The sequence below is a fragment of the Salarias fasciatus genome, chromosome 5 (genome assembly GCF_902148845.1).
Source record: "Salarias fasciatus chromosome 5, fSalaFa1.1, whole genome shotgun sequence".
In the NCBI taxonomy this organism is placed as follows: domain Eukaryota; kingdom Metazoa; phylum Chordata; class Actinopteri; order Blenniiformes; family Blenniidae; genus Salarias; species Salarias fasciatus.
This window is the reverse complement of record NC_043749.1, coordinates 33,607,579-33,630,514: the sequence shown is the minus strand read 5'-3', so window position 1 is coordinate 33,630,514 and position 22,936 is coordinate 33,607,579. Positions and strand designations below refer to the sequence as shown.

General features: G+C 46.4%; 1 protein-coding gene across 5 annotated transcripts in view; it reads right to left on the bottom strand.

Moving 5' to 3' along the window:
- epha8 (eph receptor A8) overlaps positions 1 to 22,936 on the bottom strand; it is an 88,273-nt gene that overhangs the window by 8,797 nt on the left and 56,540 nt on the right. For 3 of the 5 annotated variants that reach the window (XM_030091311.1, XM_030091315.1, XM_030091312.1), the window contains exons 6-13: positions 17,246 to 17,401; positions 16,625 to 17,059; positions 15,125 to 15,249; positions 9,932 to 10,094; positions 7,791 to 7,923; positions 3,801 to 3,868; positions 3,570 to 3,695; positions 1,921 to 2,106 (exon numbers count right to left, since the gene is read on the bottom strand). In XM_030091311.1, the coding sequence (XP_029947171.1) occupies positions 1,921 to 2,106; positions 3,570 to 3,695; positions 3,801 to 3,868; positions 7,791 to 7,923; positions 9,932 to 10,094; positions 15,125 to 15,249; positions 16,625 to 17,059; positions 17,246 to 17,401 (1,392 nt within the window). The remainder of the gene's footprint in view (positions 1 to 1,920; positions 2,107 to 3,569; positions 3,696 to 3,800; positions 3,869 to 7,790; positions 7,924 to 9,931; positions 10,095 to 15,124; positions 15,250 to 16,624; positions 17,060 to 17,245; positions 17,402 to 22,936) is intronic. The other 2 variants (XM_030091313.1, XM_030091314.1) reach the window with 1 other exon arrangement.

Here is a 22,936-nt window from a genome sequence, read left to right as displayed (position 1 = left end):
AGAAGAGCTCCTTCAGGATAGCAGCTGAACAGAATCACCTCCTGCAGCTCAGAGAGTGTGTGGAGAAGTTCTGGCTGGTCGGCACTTATTGTTCCAGATAAATGAAAACCTCCCAGCGTCTGCGGCTTTCCAGGCGGAGCGCTGCTGCTGCAGAAACATTCTGCTGCTCTCTGAACGTGTTCCAGGCAGACGTCGAGCTGCAGAATAAATGTTGAGGGACTGCGAGTCCCTCAACAGAACATTCAGACAGTCACCGTTCCTCCAACATCCTGGGCTGAATGGTCCACAGGAGGGCTGCAGCAAGGCCGCTTTTTAAAGGAAGAGTACGAGTACGAGTACTGACCTGGAGCTACTCAATGACACTGAGTAGTGATACCAGCGCTTATCAAATGCCATGAAGCATAATTCACTGGCTGTCTACTTACAGTCTACTGTAAGGCGCAGTGCGTACTGTGGACTGCAGCTCGCTCTGAGGGTGTTTTCACACTTACCCACTTTAGCTCGACCTAACAGAGTTTCTGGACCGAGCACGGCGCGGCTGGGTCGGTGTGAAAGCGCCACTCGCTCTAGTTGTCGCTCTAACTCGGCCGCCCCGAGAGCGGCTGAAAGGGGGGGGGGGTCTCGGAGCGGCGGGGGTCGACCTGGGATGCGGCGCGGCAGATGTGTGAAAACGCACCGACTTTAGCTCGACCCAAAGTCTCGATATTGAACCACACAGGCTCCCGTAGTCAGCTCAGTCCCGGGAAAAGTGACCACATGTCAGAATGGCAGAAAGAAGAAAGTCTCTGCCGCTCACTCTCGAGCAGACTCGCGTGATAACGATGCTTTTTTTCCACTGGTTGTTGCGCGATTTTAGCCCCGCCCCTTTCCTTTTTTGATCAACAGGTAAGTGACAGGCTCGCACACGTGTTTGATTCTTGTGGTTCCATAGCAGCGGCGCACCAGACAAATTTACCGGTATTTTTTTTTTCAGCGTGAGAAATACAATGTGTGGCGTGAGGCGTGACCAGAGACCGAAGTGCGTGACTTGAGAGCCCCGAGCAAGGCTGCTGTCTTGGTTTTACACCAAATTCCGCCTGGTTGTCATGGAAACCCCACACTTCCCTTGTTTAGAGCGGCCTCTCTGCGCGGTCATGAAAAGCATGTGTGAAAAGGGACGTATTAGTTGAAAATTAAAATATTGCATCTTTTTTACTGGTGCGGCTCCTTTGGCTCGACCCACATATATGTGAAAACAGCCTTAAAGGTAAATTAAGGAGTTTGCACGTTTTATGTGAAACAGCGCCCCCTGCAGGCCTTGGGCGTAATGCAGCTTAGTGAAAAAGTCGTCCCTGTGGCTTGCGTGCACGGAAGAGGGGAACTCCTTCCTCGCTCTTTTAGTAGCGCTCGAGTAAAATGTAAGTTTCTTCTACCTGGTGGAGTCTGTGTGGAGCTGTGGCAGTGCTAGAAGCCAGTCTGTTCTTACTTTCTGGAAGCTAAGCTAAGCATCTGGCGGAGTAATGGCGGACAAAACGAAACTTAACTCCATCAGGCCAGCCAGAGTGCGCATTACATCATTCCTTTCAAATTCTCCCCAAAAAAATGCTGGTGCCGGACCGGCACTGCAACTTTCAAGTGACAGTTTAGCGCTGTTAGAGGTACTGGTAATGAATATGTCAGGGCACATTGTACACAGCATTAAAAATGTGTAACATATTTATAGTGGAAAATAAGTATTTTTAAAGTTGAAAAACTCCTTAATGCACCTTTAATGAGCGTATCGGTCAGATTTTAATTATGTTTAGCATGTAGCATCGCTGGTGTGTGAGCCCAGGGTTCTTTGGCATGTAGCGTGGCTCACAGTGAAATCCCACCCTGGACCTGACCCTGATATCACCGGTTATCTCTGGCTCAGTGCAGAAAGCGTGAGCAGCAGCGTACTGTGGGTCACCACCCCCTCCAGCCGGATGACGTTGGGATGGTCGAACTGAGCCATGATCGACGCCTCGGCCAGGAAGTCTCTCTTCTGCTTCTCGGTGTATCCCGCCTTCAGGGTCTTGAGCGCCACCGGGATGTCCCGTTTCCCCGGGAGCCTCATGCGTCCGTAACACACCTCGCCGAACTCCCCTGCAGAGGAGGCAGAGGATCAACAGCGCCACCTTTAGGTACGTCAGTCACAGCCATAGGTACTGCAGATGATGGACACACCAGCAATGGCCTGAAATCAATTCACTTTCGGATCATTTCCCTAAATAATTTACTCCAGAGAGTGAAAAGGTTTTGAGATGAGGATCAGATGTTTCCACATTTCACTTGATCCTCCAGCAGCAGACGGACAGACTGAAGGTTAGAAATACAGTCAAGCAAATCATCAGAGCTCTGAAGGCCTTGAAATCTGTTTATGTTTACTGACTTTTCCAACGTGAATATTCAGGGTTTAAAGAAAATTTCTCTGTGTGATGAGAGCCGGCTCGTTCATTAGGCAATACAGGCTGATGGTGAGGGTGCTGTGGCCTCTAGGGGGCGCCAAAACAATCAGGAAGAACATTCAACAAGTACTTATTATTACCTCTTAAAATGAAAGAGCTCATTTTGATTCAAATTAAAGAAATGGCCGATTAACATTACAACAAATAGGATGAATTACGTTGAGGTGGAGGATCAGGACAGACGTCAACATGAATATTATTTCAGACTCTTAATAAACGGGGAAACTCAAGAGAACCTGGCTCATTAGATGGTAGGTTGAACTGCGTCTGCAGCTAAATGCTTTCAAAATGAGATGATAAACTGAACAGTGAAGGAATGGAAAAACGCAAACCACTAAAATGTGTTTTCGTGCATTGAGTTGTATTTCTGTGTTTTATGTAGCTTTAGTGAATACGTAGTTATTACTGTTATGTTACTGTACATGTAGCTCATGTATGGAGTTATTGTGTGAAACGGTGTGTTCTTCATATTGTTTGATGCTGATTGTTGTGTTTATTTCATTCATTTAGCTCATTACAGGATGCTGTGTGGTCTGGGTGTTCACACTGGGCTTCAGATTTGTATTTATTAGTAATTTGTGAAGCATGTGACTCGTGTGACATGTTGGTCAGAACCGTGCGAGTTGATTTCTTTTGTCAGTGTGTGTAAATCTCTGACCCGGGGATCCCGATCTGGGATCCGGTTCTGGGATCCGGTTCTGGGCGTAACGTCTGCTTTATGAGAACTCGCTGAATGTGACCATCTCTGTCTGTACTGAAGGGGAACCTTGGGTGTTGCTCCTTCCTCCACTTCCTGCCAGTGTGTGTGTGTGTGTGTGTGTGTGTGCAGCGCTCTGAGGAAGTGTGTACTGTTGGTATTCTCGGAGTGTGTGAGCGGCGCTGACTGACGGGCCGGCCCGACGTGACGCTCTGATTCCACGGTGCCATCCTCCTCTCGGCTGCACACCACAGCCTTTACACCGGCCAATCATTTTAACCGAGCTTAGCCGCTGACTCGCACGGTGCGCGTGTGTGTGCATGTGTGTGTGCGTGTGTGTGTGTATGTGTGTGTGTTTATGTTTTCCTCTTTTTTTTGTTTTGTTTTTTTTTGTTTTTTTTTACCTGAACCAATGATTTTCTCGATTTTGATCCTGGAAGCTTCGATTTCTCGGGCGAACTCGTGCACCGCCTGGCAGGGGTCCTCGTACGTGTGCGGGTCGATGTAGAACCTCGCGTCGGGGAACGACACTGAGATAAACAGCATTCGGTCACGCAGTGGCGAAGGGAGAGAAACGCTCTTCCTCCGCCGCGGCGAGGAGAGGCGAGCGGAGCTGCAACAGGAAGTGTGCGTACCATGGCCGTTCTGGTAGTGCATCTTCTCCTCATCGGAGTCCTGGAAGGCTTTGCTGTATCCACAGTGTCTATACAAAACACACACACACACACCCACACACACACACACACACAGGCAGAACACACACATAAACATACAGAGGCATGAATACAGGACAATTGTGCGGCGTCTGTTGGAGCCAAACTCTCAGCACGGCTCATAATTAATGGATCAATAACTGTTCCCAATCTATTATTAACCTGAACAGCGTTTTTCATCACTTAGCAGCGCTTGGTTATTTATAAGGAACAAGCAGATAGCAGACAGACGCTTAATGAGCTTTTTCACTGGCAGAGGTGGAGAAAAAACCCTGATTTTTCAACAGGAGAGAAGGGATTTAATGTCGATCGCATACATACAGGTGCATCTCCAACAAGTTCAGCCTCACTGGGTTCCAACTGGAATGTTTATGTAATTCTGGATTTATGGTTTTAATACGTAGCCGAAGCTCCGTGGCTCCATCCTCACTGGGTCGCGACCCGAAGAGTCAGAGTGTGTGTGTGCTGCAGTGCTGAGAGGTCTGAGGTGACGAGACAGTCCCTTCATCCGTCCAGCAGGCCTTCCCGCCGCTCCACTGGGACAGCTTTGACTGATCTCAACTAAAGTTACCACTGAAATGATGAACTTTTCTTGAAGATGCACTTGCATATCAGCGTCTGCTGCTTCCCGGGAAACAGTTTTCACCAGGCTGACGATAAACACTCGTCTCCCCCTCATGCTCCAGCGGACACTGCATGGCAATCTGTTGCTGCGATTCGGCACCAAAACCACTTGGTGAGGTTGCGGAAAACATTTGGTCTCCAAATACGGAGGAAAATACAGAAACCTTTTCAAATGTTCCCCGGACTGGTTTACTGACTCAAGCAGGCGGATCAAAGACGCAGAGATCACAGCGAGTTCTCCTGCCTAATGGAGGATGTTTGGTACCAAAACACGATTTGGTGATGAAAGCTGAATAATTACTGGGGAGAATTTTGTCTTTTCTAATTACAAATGGGCTTTCAAAGTAAATCAGGGAGAGTTTTGTGGTAATTCCTCACTGTCGTGACTGAAGTTACATTCTCTGAATTAATGTGGCGAAAAGTTGAAGGTATAGAACACGTGACGACTTGATGTTTTAATGCTAACAGTTTTAAACGTGTATTTAAAGGTGAGTTCTTTTTCTTGATCAATCCCTCTCAGTTAGGTCAGTACAGATTTTCAGTTAGTTGTAGAAACTCATATATATGAAGAAACGGCAGCCCCAACAAACAAATGGGTGTGAATTATGGAAAGCATTAGGCCGACAGCAGGGTGTTTCATCTCTCCGAGCCTTCTGAGATTCCTGCAGGTGGCTCCTCGCTCCACCGCTCCCTCATGGAACGGCTGCTTAACCCAACTTTTCTTTTGTGTGTTTGGGTTTGTTTTCATACATAAGTAAAAAAAAAAATTAACATCAATATTCATGTTAAAAAGGCAAAGTAAAAAAAAAAAAAAAACCTCTTCCCGGGAGGACACTTAAGAGAGAAATGGAAGAGGGATTTAACAGCTCACACACACACTTTCACAAGCTGTGGAAAATACCCGTCGGTGGTGTGTTTTTGATGGTGCCACTACACACACACACACACACACACACACACACACACACACACACACACCAGAAAACTAAATTAGTTCCTGTGTTAAAACTGTGCAACACATGAGGCAGTGACAAACAGAAAACTGAAATCTTTACTTCAGTTTGGATCATGAGAGTCCTTCAGGGTTACAAAGAAAAAGATCAAATATGTATTTAGGTTCTGTGTGTGTGTGTGTGTGTGTGTGTGTGTGTGTGTGTGTGTGTGTGTGTGTGTGTGTGTGTTGAACTGTAGCCTTCAGGCTCTCAGGACGGGAGAGTCAGTGAATCCGGTGTTATAATTAGGGTTCTGCAGTCGTTCCTAGAGGTCAGAGGTTCTTGTTTAACAATGAGAAACACTGGTTTCTGACTCCGCCGTATAAATAGAGCGGTTTTAATCCAAACAGGGACGTACAGATTAGCTGCATTTGCACCGCAGGATATTTACCACAGCATTATGAACCAACCATCTCACGAAGGTTTCATCCAGCAGACCAGGGGCGTTCTTTGAATTTAAACTTTAGTTTTTCTTTGTTGTGATGCAGAGTAAACATGAAGAAAATGTGGATATTTTCACAAAATTAAACATTTAGTACGGAGAATTACCACAATCACATCATGAAGCCAGTTTATTAAAACCTTCTGATGTAAAATACAGTGAATTTACCAAAAACCTGCTCCAGCTGTTGTATTCTGCATGTTCGTATGAACTCCCCCTCACAGCATGGCGTTGAGGCTGGTTTCACATGAACCAGGCAGATCACAGACGGTCTCAGTGTTGGGTTGTCTCTGCTATTTTTGAGATTTTTTTTTAAATTTGCTTGGTGGTTTAGCAGGTCAGATTTGAGCCGAGGGTTCCAATGGAGGATCACTTGTTCTCCCAGTCACGTTCTTGTTCAAGCAGTTGTAATGTCAGAGGGTTGACTGAGGCCAGGTTGCAGTGCTGAACATGTGCAGACCAGTGCGGCTTTGTGTTCTGAAATTTTATGGTTAGATTTAAATTAAACCCATCCAAGAAGTTTTGGTGCCGAATGAAACCAAATAAAACCATTAGTGAGTGTGAACCAAACGCAGCATGTTGAGAGGAAAGATACACAAAGTGAAACAGGGGTGCCCGAGTCTTTTCTTGAAGAGACCGGAGTTTGAGTGGTAAAGAACAGGAAGGTGAGGACGTGGCTGTTTTCAAACAAACCGAAACATTTTCTCAAACTAAATTTCACAAAACTAAATAATTCCTCGACAAAAAGACCACGATCTGAACAGAAAGCCAATTTTAATGAAACCTTCTTGTGTATAGTAAAATGAAATGGACATTAAACTTCTACAGCTGTTGCATTATGGGTGATTATAGGCCAGTTTGATGGCAACTGGGCTAGCTTGACAACAGCTCGGCTAGTTTGATAGCAACCAGGGAGCAACCGTGGGCTTTAAGTCTGACAAACCCGCTGCAAGATTTATTTTGGAAAACATTCAACAACACTCATTAGTTTATCTTTACAACAATCAGCTCCGTCTAACGGAGCGAACGGACGTACTGATGTTTGAGGTGTAATACCATGTCTAGCCTGCAGGTGGGGCTCAAAGTAAAAGGTGTTTCTGAAGTGGCTCCTTCACAATCTCCACCAGACTCCACCTTTAAGTCTTTACTCATCAGTCTTTCCTCTGAACTGGACAGAAGTTGAAACCTCGATATGCGCTGAAGAGTGGATTAATTAAGTGCAATGAAAATTAAATCTTTGGTGCATTTCTACAGAGATACAAGTCAAAGACATCAAAGGAGGAGGAAGGTGGTGAGGAGGAGGAAGAGGAGAAAGAGGAGGAGGAGGAAGATGAGGAGGAGGGGGATGGTGAAGAGGAGGAGGAGGGGCTGATGGGATAAGTGGGAGCGTTTTGGTTTGCGAGCTACTGGACGTGAATCAACATAATTAAATCTGCAATGAGGTAGAAATTAGGAGTTAGAAAATGATCCAAATAAGCGGGAGAGAAGCCGGGGAGGCTGCGCCCCATTAGCATTAGCTTTCAACACTCGTCTGTACAAAGTGTCCTCATTACTGGGGGAACAGCATGCAGGCTGTTTATGCACCTGATGTTACAAACACCGCGACACGACCGGGGGGCCGCCGTATTTTAGCTTCTCAAACAAAAACTTGAATGAGATCATTCCAATTTCAGGGGCGCACACTTTCCGCTTTTCTTTGCTGAGATTACGAGCTTTATTCCTAATGTACCCGCAGTAAAAGCTGTTTTGGGGCAATAGCAGGGAGATCTGCAGCGCACACGGCGGGATTCGATCACAAGCAACATTACACACAGAGAGGCACAATAGAGTAGCGTAAGAAAGTGTTCCACACACAGCAGCGAGGGGTAGTGTGGTAGAGTGTAGCCTTGCCGTTTCCTGCAGATGATGATGGCCAGGAAGGCGACCAGGCCGGACACCAGCGCCATGCAGATCCAGATGATGGTCATGGTGTTGTAGCGCAGAGGAGCTGCAGAGACAGACACCACCGAGCGGAGAGTCAGTCCAGAGCTCGCACTTTACACACACACTCACACACACACACACACACACACACACACGACGGCAAACAACGGCGGCGGGCGAAGTGTACTTGGTTAAACAAGATAAACAGGAATCTGCAGCTTCATTAAAGAACTTCTAATTGCCTGCTGTTTGCAGTTTGTGAGTTTGTCCGTCACATTAAGAGGAGGAAACATTCACCTAATGTTGAAATCCTCAAGCCTGTTCCTACATCAACACGCTAACACGGAGCTGGACATGAATGATGTGACAACAAATAACCCTGAGGATGACATGGGGAATGAGTTAGTGATTGGCCCTCAGCAAACAGCTGTCAAATTTCATTTCAATAGAGATGAGAGATCAAATATTGAGAAATATGGATGCAGTGGTGGCAGCTCCTAACAGAGCATCCAGGAACCGAACTTGTTAGGGATGGGCGCCGAGTCCTGTACTTTTATAGTACTGACCAAAAACTGTCAGTACTACTGAGCACCGATTGACGTGAAATTAATAAAACAGTAGGGCTGCTTTGTTTTGGTACCTGAACACATCCTTGTGACTGTGAGGGAGTGGAAGAGCAGAAGAACACAGCACTGCACACACTCGAGCGTAATGACGTCAGTAGCTAGCATGTCAGCAAAGCAAGCGGGACTAGAAAGCGCTGGAAAGCATGAACACACTTTTCAAAATAAGATGCAGAGTCTGCTCGCTGCTGCGGGAAGGCTTCGAATCAGGAAGCTCCTGGTTAAGAACGAGATTTTTATCAATGCTGAGGAGCAACCAGCCTCAGATCTAGCTACAGCTACAACTCCGGCATTCAGCACCGTCAGCATGCTAGCATCTGTTAGCATGCTCGCATCCAGCAACAAATTAGCATTTATAACCAAATAAACACACAAAAGTACCAAAAATTGGTGCTGTTGAGTACCGTACAGTTCCCAGGTGCCGTACTGGGTCAAATGTGAACGCTTCCATCCTTACTTGTTGAATTTTGGCACATAAACAAAGATTCTCTCAGTTGTACAGACTGAAAAGGGACATTTGCTCCATCCTCGCTGCAGTTCTTCATTTCATTCTGTTAAAAAGATGCTTCAGGCTGGATAACAGGCGATTGGGTAATCGCAGCAGTCTGATTCTGGAGTTCGGGGCTCGTTGCTGCCGAGGCTCTCAGCTCAGCCCCGTCGGGATTCTGCAGCCTGCGTTTGGCGAGCCAACAGGACTCTGTTCCAAAAAAAAGGCCACCCAGTGTGTTTTTCATAAACTTCGGGACGTATTGATTACTCAGCAGGTTGGCTGGAGAGACGCGCGGTCCGCTTGTTTTCCAAGGCTGCAGATGAATCAGTATGAGGAGGAGCGGAGTCGGGGTCCAGCGAGCGGCAGAATGAGGGGAGACTATTAGTCAGTGAAACAGCGCTGGGACTCCGAGCAGGCGGGGCGTTGAGCTCTGCAGCCCTACAATCTGCTCTGCACGCTAACGGCCAAATCCCCCATTACAAAAGAAGGATATTCTAATAAAATGTGTTTTCTCCCTGTAGCGTTGTTTGCTGTGCTGGCCTCAGGTGAACAGACTCCGGAAGACTTTTACCCCGACTGTGGCCCGGTGTGCAGCTGGGAGCGGCTGCGTTCTGCTGACGGGGGCGACCCTCTAACAACGCATAGATCAATGGACCCGGGCGGCGGAGCGGGCCGGTTATTGGCCTCCCTGACACCCAGACCTCTTTAGCCTTGCAGCACGCTGTGCAGCCCGGCCTGGCGTCGAGAAGCTTTCCTGTGCCAAGTCTCTTAACTGAGCACACTGTCATTCCTGGACACTTTCCAGTGTATTACAGAGCATTCAGCTGCTGGGAGGCTCCTGCAGCTCCAGGCTGGACGCAGCGTTTACCGGCGATCCGGCCGCACACCAAGCTATCCTTTTAGCTCCTTTGTTTCTCGTACACCAAGATATAAATATAAAAACACACACACACACGGACCTGCTTTCCCGGTCTGGATCTCGATGTTCTGGCTGAAGCGTCCGCAGCCTGCTGAGGTTCTGGCTCGGACTTGGAAGATATACTTGGTCCCCGGCTTGAGCCCCGACACTTTAGCGCTGGTGTTTTTAGACTTCAGAGTGGAGTAACTTTGCTCTTCGTTGTCCTGTAAAGGAAAAAACAAAAAAACACACAAACTCAGAGATCTGGTGTGTAAAGTGTCACGTCGGTCAGTCGGTGGAGTCGCCAGCTGTTTGCTGCCTGGAGGTCATAAGGTCGCTGCAGGGAACACAAGGCCTCAAACAGCTCTACACACCTGACGGATCAGCAGTGTGTCTCTCAGAGTGGTTAGAGCTCTTAGCTCACAGCGAGAAGGTCATGGGTCCAAATCTTATCTGCAAAGCACGACTGGTTGAGTTCAGTGATCAGATCTGCTGTGTAGGTCTTTAAAGACCTTCTGATAATGTCCAGCGTTAGGGGGGAAAAAAAAGACCATGGTGCCACGTTTCATGGCTGCTGTTACTTTTCTGGACAGTCTTTATTCATTCCTTCATTTCTGGACCACTCATCCTCTTCAGGGTGTGGGAAGTGTTGGTGTTTTTAAAAACAAAGTCAAGATTTAACTTTTAAATCTAGATTTTAATCTAGAAGTTTACCTTATTTCTGTGCTTATTGGTTCCTTTTCTGTCCTGCTGCTGACATTTCCAAATTCAATCTCCCACTTTCTATGAATGCTGTTTGTATTTTATAACATAGTTTTGGCAGTTTTTTTCTTATTGCTTTTACTGTGTTAGAACAGTTTGGTAGCATTTACCTACAGGCTGTTAAGACTCGTGGCCGTTCACACTGATAACAGAAACAATGAGGAGAATAAGGCTGCAGAGGAAGAACAAAATTATTTGGAGTCAAAACACAGCTAAAACCTGGAGTAATGGCATTCAAACAACTATTATCATGGGTAAACATAGAATAATTGAATAGCTGAACGCTGCTGAAGCCCCATTATTTCTGGGATGGATCTAAGAATCGTGTGCAGAGGCTGCTTCTCAGAAAAAAATAAATAAATGAGCAGGAAGACATGGAAATATTTCTGTGGTTCTACTACTCACTATCGGACCAGTCGACCTTTATTAAACAGAATCTTCAGTCATCACAGAGATATGTTTCTGTTTATAATCTGAGGATATAGAGACTCTCGTTTAAGTTCAGAGGTGGGAAACTCATTTTCTCCCGGGGCCACGAGAAGAAAAGCAGCACTGCTGCTGAGGACCGAGACCGAAGTCGCCTTATGTTTTGTTCAATCAGGGTTTTGTCATAATGAAAAGGGTTTTTATTTTTTTGTTTTTACACAGTTTTACTGAGTGACTGTTGTTCTCATCACTTTTTCTTTAACAGTTTTTTTCCTGGAAGTCATGGTTACATTTTTCTACATTTTGAGTTCAGTAAATAAATAATAAATTCTATATTTTTTCAGTACACCTCTTTTTTTCTCTACGGCTAAACATTAAATCTGTGAGGCAGCATTTCTCTAACTCTGCTACACAACCAACAATATCATAATTACCAAGAACAAGAAAATGTGAGCATTTTAGATGTAATAAAGTCAATAAAACTGTGATTTAAATTTCTTCAGGATATCCCAGTAGCACCCTGATCAAGCAGGGCTGAAGGGCCTCATGTGGCCCCCGGCGGGCCTCCCAGGCCTCACGTGGCCCCCGGCGGGCCCCCCGGGCCTCACGTGGCCCCCGGCGGGCCCCCCGGGCCTCATGTGGCCCCCGGCGGGCCTCCCAGGCCTCACGTGGCCCCCGGCGGGCCTCATGATGCCTCAGCCTTTCATGTGTAAACTACATGATCTTATCTATGAACACTTATTTTTGAATTATTATATGATTTGTCACTCTTGATTAAAAAGGGATTCAGTAAAGCTAGAAGTAAGATTGGGAAAAATAGCAAAAACCACAAGAAATGGGGGGGAAAAAAATGCTAGAACGGCTTAAAAAACCTGAAATGTCTACAATTTCCATAAGAGAAAATAAATATGGCAGGAAAAAAGCAAACAGAACAGTTTAAAAAGAGGTAAAATGGATAAAACAGCTAAAATTTCAAAACTATCAACAACAAAAAAAGCAGGAAAAGAGCAAAACTGTTAAAATCAGGAACAGAAAAAGGTTCAGTGTAATAAAATGTTCACTGTTCAGAACTGTAGTTAAAACTTCACGAATGCATCATGAGATCGAGTTTTGTTTGTGCATTAAAACTAAGTATGAAACTTCCTGAGCTGCAGTCGCCTCATTTTAATGGTTAAATCTTCTTTAGGCTCCCGAACAACTTGACTTGACGGAAAGTCACTGAAATGGTTGTTTTGGTCAAAAAGGTTGCAGAATCCTGGTCCCGCCGCTCCGGCCGCTGATGCTGGAGGAGTTTCATGTTATTCTTTGACTTGTTAAAATTTCTGTCAATCATATATCAAACCGGGCCGCCGCACGCAGGGGCCTGCCTATTGACCAAAAGGCTAATCAGTCACACAGAGAAATAGCCAATCACAATCCAAGGATTTAGGCCCAGGTGTTGTTGTTGCTGTGTATGTCGATGCTTATCCTGAATGACGATCTTGAGACAAAAATGCCAGGAAAGAAAAAGTTGGAGAGCGGAGCAAAGAAGAGAAAAGCCCAAAAGGAGAAAGAGATTCGTGACAAACGATTATTGAGTGCTATACCAAAGCTCACGGGATTTTTTTAAGAAGAAAACTGACGAACAGGAAGGCGGAGACGTGGAAAATGAAGCCAAAAGCATCGCTGAACGAGCCCCAGCCTCCGCGTCAGCAGCGATGGCAGCAGCGACGCCGAGGGGGGCGTTATTGTTAGAATTTTAAGTGTGCTGCTTTGTGTCCATCCAAAATTTAGGGTTTTTTATCATTTGTGCAATACTGTTTAAATATTTACAGTAAGGTCAGTTAAAAGTGTGCTGTTGTGGTACCTGTTTTGATCTGAAAGTTTTGGTGTTATGTGTGCTATTATTTCAGTATTCATAGTTAGTTTAAATGTGCACTATTTCTACCTGTTTGAAGTTCATTATTTGTTCCCTGAAATTTTATGTTTTACATTTGTTTACATATATATTTGTTTTATATTTGTTTGGTAGTTTTTCTTTATATATTTTTGCAGTGAGGAAGTAGTTCTTACTTTAATATCTGAGAAAGATCTTTGTATAAAATGTGATACACATTTGCACTGTTTCAACAGTATTACAGTATTTGTAAGTTGCACCAAGTTTTGAATGTTTAAATATTTCATTTAAATAGAATTTTCAAATATACATGTTTTGGAATGTATTATTTTTCTTTGGACAGGCGGCTGAGTGGGGGGGGGCTCCCTCCCTCCAAGCCTCAGTTAGTCCAGGGGCCTACACCTCTGTTAAGGCGGCCCTGGCTAACGCCGGTCGCACCTCGCTGGTCCATTTGAAAATGAACACAAACACTGGGACGTTGTTTCCAGGTCCGGCTTCCATCTGCAGCTCTGGAGGAATTCCTAAACATCAACACGCCTCCGTAAAATCTCTCCACTGTGCCGAATCTGAATCGAGCTGTAAATGAAAGACGAGTGGACTTGAGGAAACGCTCCGTTTCAATCTGTCTCCGCTGCTGTTTGAGGAGGTGAATGAGCCTTTTTGGGAATGAAACATATATTTGAGTCATTTCTAAATGAAGGCCTTCTGTCAGAAAGCAGCGGGCTTGAGGCTGAGCGCAGCAGACACGCTACAGAAGACACACAGAATAACGAGGACGGCTTTCATGGGATTTGTCGACGATGAGGAAAATACTGCGCGGCTTTATCCCCTAAGAGTATTTAGAGGAGGCAGAAAAAAGGCCGATCACGTTAAATCTGACACTCCCCAAAGAGCCCAGCCAACACAGACTTTGTTTTACTGCTGAAGCCCATGCTGCGCTCTGTTATCATGAAGGAATCGACCTGATCTGTTATTCACATGTAATTACATCAGACAGCGATTGATCAGCTGGAGGAACGACAGGTACGTTGAAAAATCTTAGCTAAGACTGTAACTTCATTTGCGTTGCATTGCTTGTTCAAAGCTAAACTGTGAGCCTGCCCACAAGTTCTTCTTTTAATCTGCATGTCCTGTTAAAAAATGAATTTATTGTCTGAAGAAACAGTTACCGATCAGGTTCATCTGCGTTCGATCGGCCTGCTGCCTCGTCGTTTCAGGTGCATTAAAGAGGTGTGGGGGAAAAATAAGTTCAACATTTACAAGGTTCGTCTGCTGAGCAGAAGAGGTGAATCATTCATGTGTCCTTAGGAAGGATAAGAGCTGAATTATCACCGAGCCCTTGATACAGGAAGGAAAAATCGCCTTTCTGCGTCTTTATGGTTCTCAGGCGGACGGCTAACGTCCTCGCCGTGACGAGTCGTTGTTGAGTACAGTCATGGAGAAGCCTTAAAAGGCCCATTGCTGAGTTGTCCACTTGAAATCCCCCGCAGGCGTCCCCCCCGCCCCCCTCGCCAGTCTGCCCCCCCTCAAGCGAGGCCCAGATTAAGACACCAGGGCGCGAGAGGAGCTAATCCTCCAGCACTCCCCACGCCGTCCTGCCTCTCTCGCTATGAGACTGCCTTCTCCCACGCCGTTTCCTCTGCAATTAGCTGATCTCTATCACTACACACACACACACACACACACACGCACGCACACACGCACACACACACACACACACACACACACACACACACACACACACGCACGCACACACGCACACACACACACACACACATCTGCTCACCCGAACCCACGTCTCACACACGTTCTGCGCAGCAATTAGCTTGTCGGCGGGCTGATGCTCCCGCCAGCCGCTCGCTGTCACTGTCACTTTCGTTAAGTCGGGATCCACGCCGTCTCGTTCTCTCTCCTTCTCTCGACCCCTATTTCCTTTCAATTAGCAGGGCTGCCGGCGAGGTTCTTCTCTTGGATTAAGTTATCCAGAGTTTATACAACGCCGCTCCTCCGCATTCACAATACCTCAGCTGAGCTTAGTCACAGCGGCTTTGAAGACGTCGAGCTTACAGGTACAGTGGAGACCGGGTCCCTTCCCGCTGCCTCCACACACTCATGCTGGAGTTTCCTCAGGAAATAGACTCAATGCATTGACATAACCCGAAAAGTAATGGGCGGCAGTTAGCGGAGCACCTTCTCGTAGTATTTGATGTCGTACTCCAGGATGACTCCGTTGGGCTGGTTGGGCTCGTGCCACATCAGAGTCACGCTGTTCTGACTGGTGTTCTCCTGGCGGATGGCCAACACTTCAGATGGTGCTGCAGGAGGGAACCAGAGAAACAGGCGCTGGGTCAGTTCCAGGTGAGGCGCCCAACGGCCACGAGACTGATGGAAAACCCAAACTTTGGCATCAGCTCCAATTCAGTTCACTTTAGAGTCTAAAGTTTAGACCCACCCCCACCCCCACATGTACAAAAGGTCCTCGTCTCCTTCTGACTTCTTGCTAGTTCGTCCTGTTCTGTCACGTTTCAGTCGACTTTCCATGTTTTTCCAAACTGTTGCATTTTTCCATCCTCCGTGTGAGCACGCTCCGCTTTGAACTCTGAGCCAAAAACACACTTTTAGCTAAACCACTACGAGTTCTGAGTCCAGCAGCTCTGTGTCTCAGGTTGAAAAAGCTCTCAGAGTCCATTTATCACAGCAGGCTGTCTGTTTCAGGGAGAACGGTGACGTAAAAGGTTCATACTGGCTTCATTCACAGTCCAGTGTTCATACCTGATGGATTAGCAGTGTTGATTTGATGGGAAAGTCCAACATGGCCGCTACAATAAGAGCCCGGACTGCTGATGGCTGGTGAAGGGTAACATCTCACCCTCGCTTGGTGTTTGGAAATAAATGCAGCTTTGTTGTTTCACATCGGTACCAGAGGAGAAATGGCTCTTTACTGTTGCATCAATAAACCATTTAAAAGTAGTTACAGTACTTGAATGTTACCTGAAAAGGTCTTTAAAGCATGAATAAAAAATTATGCTTTCAGACTCACGTGGCCGAACAGGAGTCATGTTTCTGTCTTCCTGTATCTGATCCCTGCGCTCCTTTAGCTGTGTTGGATGATCTGGTTCTTCAGCCACAAAGTGCCCCTTTGGGTTTAGCTAACTGGTAATGTACATGACTTGATGCTAAGCTAGGAAGTTGGAAATTGTTTTTGGTATGACTGCAACCATGGCACAGTGAGAGCCTGGAGAGTCAATCGAGAAAAACCCTGTAACTATACAGATCGTACAGTGAGCTGACATGACTTTAAACCTGGGGAAGTGGGAGTGAGTGATGAGGATCATGATCCAGTCTCAGTCCCTCGTGGCAGAAACAGAAACACAGAAACATGACGACAGGAATGTGTGGTTGTCTTTATGTTACTTTAATCATGTTTCTTTGATTCAGATTTTATACCTTCTCCATTATTTTTCATTGGTATGCTTGATTCTGAGAGGTCCATAGAGCAATGCGTTGCTATTGGGACTCTATCCTGACCCTGTCTAACCCTAGTTATCTGGGATTAGCTCCAGCGCCTGACGACCACACCAAACAACACCCGCTACACAACATGGCTTCTATTGGAGGAGTTATTCCATTGCTACCACATCCATCAGGAATGAGCAGTCGTCACGGCGAGCAGCTGGCTGTGACCCCTACCTGCCTGGTTCGTTGTGATGTTGGCCAGGGCGTACGGGGACGGCTCGTTGCTCAGGTGCGTCACGGCGTTGGTGGCCTGGATGCGGAAGGAGTAGTTGGTGTGCGCCACCAGGTTGAGCACCGTCACCCAGGGCTCCTTGAGTCCGCTCTGCCGGGGGACGAACCGGACCGCCGCCGTGCCCAGGCGCTCCACCATCCCCCCTCCGCCGACGCCGGCCCCTCCCCCCGCCTTCCCTCCGCCCGTGCCGCCGCCGCCGCCCCCTCCCGGCGAGGACGTGCAGTCCTCGCAGGGGCCGCCTTCCCCCGAGCACTTGAGGCACAGCACGCTGTACAGCAGATCGCTGCGGCCGCCCGTGTCCAGAGGGCGGTCCCACTCCAGATTCACCGAGGTGCCGTTGACTGAGGAGATGACGTTTACCGGAGCAGATGGAGGGCCTGAAGAAAGGAAGGAAAGAGACTCGAGTTCACTCCGAGGTTTGATCATGTCTAAAGAAGGAAATTGGATTTTTTGGAGGCAGAGATAAGCTCAGGCACACTGCACACTTTGTGTTTGTGTGCGCTCGGTCTTCGGAGGCGTCCTTGCCCGTGTGGGGTCAGGCTGTGTGGTGTGTTTGCGCTTACGGGAGCAGGACGCCGCCGGCGGGTCGTCGGCCGCCCGGTAGTAGTTGGAGTCACAGGGGCAGGAGAGGGCGGCTCTGGTCTCCGAGTGGCTGTGCTGAGGACATTTTCCACACAGGCCATCGCCCGCCACCGGCTTATAGAAACCCACCTCACAGGCTGCAGAGAGAGGGAGAATAAATAGAGTAAATAGAGAGCTTGCAGTGAAGCTGCACTCCCGTAATCACTCAGACCATGATAAAATTCGGCGAAAGTGCAGCCAGAAAGGCATGAATCACACTCTCACAGCAAGCTGTGCATCGCTTCAACTTCCTCAGAACTGTGTCATCTCCTCTGAAGCATTCATTTCAGGACAGAGCACCCCCCCCCCGCCTCCACCTCGTCCACCATCCCTTCCTAAATCTATGTATAATTACAGGCCTTGTAACGGCGGAGGCCACGGAGCAGGGGAGATGAAAGTCGTACTTCTTTCTGCTCAGATTTGGGCTGAAAAGGCATTGCACTGTTGATACTCCCAGAGAGACCATCAGAATCCAGACCGTGTTTCAACCTTATTCAGCTCTTCTGATACATATTCACTTTTAACTCTGCACTGATTAATAATGGAGGGAGCTCTGATAAATATATTCTCTTTCCAGGCGGTTAATAGGCTTCTGCCATGGTAAATGGGGCAGTGGTAAAAAAAAAAAAAAAAAAAAAAAAGAAAAGAAAGAAAAACCAGCACACACACACACACACACACATTGTTGCTGTTTGCCCTTCCTCGTGGGGTAATTTATGCCGTGTGTTAGCTTACAGACGCACCGTTTGCCTAACCTCTCCTTGTTAAGCTTACAGCAGACCACTTTAGGTGTTTAGACTTCAAAAGGTGCAGAAAGAGAGACCATGAAATTGGATAACCAGCCCCAGCCCAAGTTTTAACAAAGGGAATAGTTAAAATGTGTTCAGGATTATTGGCTGAGACACTTTTAGACACATCTAAAAAAGGAGCGAAACCCTCACAAGCTTTTATAGTGCGCATGCCGATGTTCAGCTGTGGAATCCAATTGTTGCATTCAATTTGTAATGATGGATGTCATGAGACATTCGTCATCACAGATTATCACTGGAGCCTGCTGGAAATTTCCATATTACAACAGCCATGTACGAAGCCATTGTGTAGGATTTAATCTGTAATTCTATTAGTCTTCCACCTGCCGACACTGGCTACCTGATTTTATTGTTATTTCTATTAAGGTGTGCCTCTCAGGAAAGACCTGAGCTTAATGGAGAGAATTTGTTCTGAAATAGATCAGAATTGGCTCAATGAATACAAAGAAAAACAAGCATTAAAACTCAGGCATCATCCGCATAATGTCAAACCAACGGGAAAGGGCAGAGAGAGAGAGAGACAGAGAGAGCTGCTTCGCTCCAGCTGTTTTTGCTTCCTAATATATCTTCTGCTGTGTGGTTTGCTGATAACGAGACATTAATCCTTAAAATAGAAGAATAAACCGCAACCGCCATAACACGGCAGCATTTCAGTGAGAATGTTTATTTTTGCGTTTCTGTTTCAGAGAAGTTTCGTCCTGAAGAAGAGCTTCAAGGACGTCATCAATCACCGGCTTCCCACTTGATGGCAGCAGAGTTTTTTTTTAAGAACAAACACCTGCAGTCAAACATTCATGCCTGTGGAAATACAAGACCTGATCATTAAATCCAAGAACAACATAAATGGAGGCTGCATTCAGATTAATTAGTAGCTTCATGGAAATCCTCACATTTAGAAACAAATCTTACTTTTCAACAGTGTGTGAGGTTTGACTCCTGATAGATGTGCCGTTAATGTGGTGCCGATCAGTCACTGCTGCCCTGCTGGTGTCTGTGTGAGAATCCCAGTGCCAGTCGTCCAGTCGTCAGGGTTTGGTGGTCTGCTGAAGCAGGTACTCGCTCTTCTTCCTGACTCCTAAAACCCCTGAAGGTTTTAGCAGTCAGGAAAACACTCCTATTGTTTAGAAAAACATCTTGTTCCCACTAAAATAATGTGCTCAGGGCGTGATGCAAATGAGGCAGGATGACAGAGAGGGAGCTGGCTACGGTGAAGCCCTTGTCTTCGTACGGAGGCGGTAAATAGCATCATGCATGACAACTTCCACGACAGTGAGGCTGGATCAGTGTTTCTCTCTGAAGAACTGATCCTGGACCAGGGGCCCTGGATCTGACAATGGAAGCCACTTTAATACTAACATTATCATGATAATAGGTCTTTGTGGTGGAATAAGAGTGTGTCCAAAATAGTACAACACTTTCTTGTGGTCTTTGTCGTCCGCAGCAGTCCGTGCCTGTTGGATTACTGTGCGCCGTGCACTCGTTCCTGTCGAGCTGGCAAAATAAGATGAGATGGTGGCTGTTCAATGATTCGCCGGGGTTCAGGCTATTGTCGAGCACAAAACTCGACAACACCAATGGGCAAAGCCAGTAATGGTTGCAAATGTGTGTAATGGAAGCGTACAAGATGAACATGCTAATGACTTTAAAGTCTTACTTTTCATCCTTGCTGATAAGAGAGACATCTGCACAATGGTGCGTGCGCAGGCTTTTGTTGGCTGTCCCCGCTCATAATTCAATCCTCATCATCTGTGATTTGCCAGTTAATGTGCTGTGAATCGCTCCTTTCTGTTTGTCCTTTGGGCTGACAATACAGGCCCGCATTAGGAGTGACAGGGAAACCTGCCCAAGTGGAGAGATAAGGGGAGGGAGACGGAGTCACAATGCTCCATGCCGGGCGTGTGGCACGTGAATAATGTCGGCGCTGACGGAGCCACAAAGTGCATCAATTAGACGACCTGATGATCAGCGCGACAAAAGAGCAACAGGAGACTTCACTTAATGTGAGAAACCCATGACAATTCAGGGCTGGAAATAACGAAAAACGCAGCCAATGAATGGCCCAGGAGCTCAGCTTTTTCTTTCACTGGAGAGACAACGTCAGGCACAAAATCTAAAATCCAACCGTCTGTCTTCCCTCTGAGGCTCCACGAATAAAAATACCAGTTCTAACATCTACCATCCATAACTAATGTTTTTTTTGTTTTTTTTAACCAGTTTGCTGGTTTTCTGTGGGTAAAATTAAACAGTCTACCGGGTTTACTCTGAAAACATGTTTCTAATTAAATTTACAGGCTTTTATTGTCAGTATGACAGCAAACTGTGTTCAAGGCAATTCAGAGGGATTGCAGCGGTGTCTCATGATAAATACAGTAATTAGCACTAATGTCTTTATCTGACTCAGTGAAAGCCTCCATACTCAGGGTGCGTGCAGGAAGACAACTTTCCAGTGGGCTGACGCCTCTGGGAAGCCACAGCGGCGCCGGGAGCTCTGGATGGGTGGATCAGTGGGTGGAGGTGGAGGAGGAGCTGCAGTCATGGATTCACCAGCTCGGCCTCATTCCACTGTTTACCAAGAAATCCTCTGCTCGGACAAAAACGGCATCATTTATTTACAGCCGCGGGGCCAACATGGCTACGCTCCCAGAGGGGCCTGCAGGGTTTGTACAGGATGAGGGACTCTGTGGTCCTGCAGGTTCTGCACTGAGGGCCGGTCCAGTGGCCGGCAGCCTGGCAGCGTCAGGGGAGAGCAGCCGCGACCGGCAGCCTGGATGTAAGACGGTTTGAAGCTATTTCAGTACATTAAAACCACTTAGACGTGGCAGAGCAACATGTATACACCGTCACGTCATCAAGTGATTGGTGTGCATATTTAAGGCCTGTTTCCAAGAAGAAATGTGAAACTTGTGTTGCCTTCTGGAGTCCGTTTACCTGACAACCACTGAATGACCCAACGTGGAAACTCATCCTCATGACTTTGAAGCTAATTTCACAGGTATTTGAGTGGCTAACCAGGGATCATTGAGCCGTCAGCTCCGACCTTTACTGTCACCTTTTTCAGGTCAGTTTTGGTCCACAGTGATAAAGTCTGTGATGTTTGGGGATATTACTGATCAAAACAAAGTGAGAAGAGGCACCTTATTGAAATAGAGACTCTCTAACCAGTACGCCATCCAGGGTTTGAAACCCTCCCCACAATCCTCCTGTCCTGTCCTTTTTTTTTTGCTTCGGCTGAATTGTCCTATGGGATTTAATATGTATTCTATTCAATTCTATTCTATTCTATTGCAGAATCTATCTACAGAAATGCCATTGTCTTGAATCAAGTTGTCCAACATTTGAAGGTGAAGCAGAGTGATGGATGGATTCATAAAACATTGATTTGAAGGAAGTTTGAATAAAGGAAAAATGGAGACGATAAAAAGGGAATCCTGTATACTTAAAAAAATCAGTGCATTGAACACATTATAGTTTGCAAAACTCCCACTGAAGAAGTTGAACAATTCCAAACTTCCAACTTGAACTCCACCATCCATCCACCCATTCATCCATCCATCCATCATCAATACAGGGTCGTGAGGTGCTGGTGCCAATCCCAGCTGACTATGGCTGAAGGCAGGTCGCCAGTCTTTCACAGAGCAAACAGAAAGACACACACACACACACACACACACACACACACACACACACACACACACACACACACACACACACACACACACACACACACACACACACACACATTCACACCATGTTAAGACAGTGGGAGGAAGCTGGAGAACCTGACGGAAGCCTACAATTATTTTCAAATGTAAATAAACTGCTTGATTATGACTTTCAGATTCTATTGTCGAACAGTGAACTCCCCTCCTGGGCTGTTCAGGGACGATGGCAGCATTAAGCTGACATGTCAGTGAACATAGTACAGTGGAAATCAAAACATTTGGTCAGTTATCAGAAGACCACCAGGTTTGATTTTGTTTTTACTGGACAGGAGAGTGTGTCCGTTATTCCAGCTCCCTCCTGTGGCATGTGGGGACAAGACATAAATCATTTTATTCTAATGGATTTTGTTTTTGAAATTATTAACATACTACAAAAATTAGAATAAAAAAACATTAAACACATACTGACATTTAAAACAGGTGTGTAAGTAAAGTCTATAGCTAGCAGGGTAAAGGTCAGCGGTATGTTCAGAGCAGTGGGGAGCTCGAGAGTTTCTACTGTGAAAAGTTTGACAACCACTGATTTATAGTCTTGGTGAGGCTTTCTAATGCTAATAAAAAAAAAGACAACCACAGAAATAATAAATGGCTCCGAGCTACAAAACAGGGATGCAAAAATGACGCTTGTAACAACTTTCTTTTTTTTTTCTTCTGTTTTCAAACGCTCACTACATTTTGATTAATTTAAGCGAGTGTAAACTCAGGTGAGTTTGTTATGAAGGAGACTCTGAAACTTCGAGTAGCTCTGAATATGAAAATGTAATCGCGGAACACTCGGTGCTGAAAAGTCATTGTGGGAAGCTAAATGTGATGCAGATTGCTTGGAAATGCCTGGAAGGCATGTCAAGGCGTTAGCATGGACTGCTCACTGCGGCGCATGCTAACGGCCTGCCGTCACAGCCCCACAGCAACAGGCCGAGTCAGGGGCAAACCTGGAAGTGACACCAAAGAGGAGGAAGGCGCCGTGCCGTCTTTTATTCATTTGCATCAAAATCTGACAGGAATCTGACTGCAACGGGAAGCCGAACACACACCTGAACAGAAGACGCTGAGATACGAACATTTGGAGGCCGTGGCGTTACCGGCGCTCACTCTCCCAACC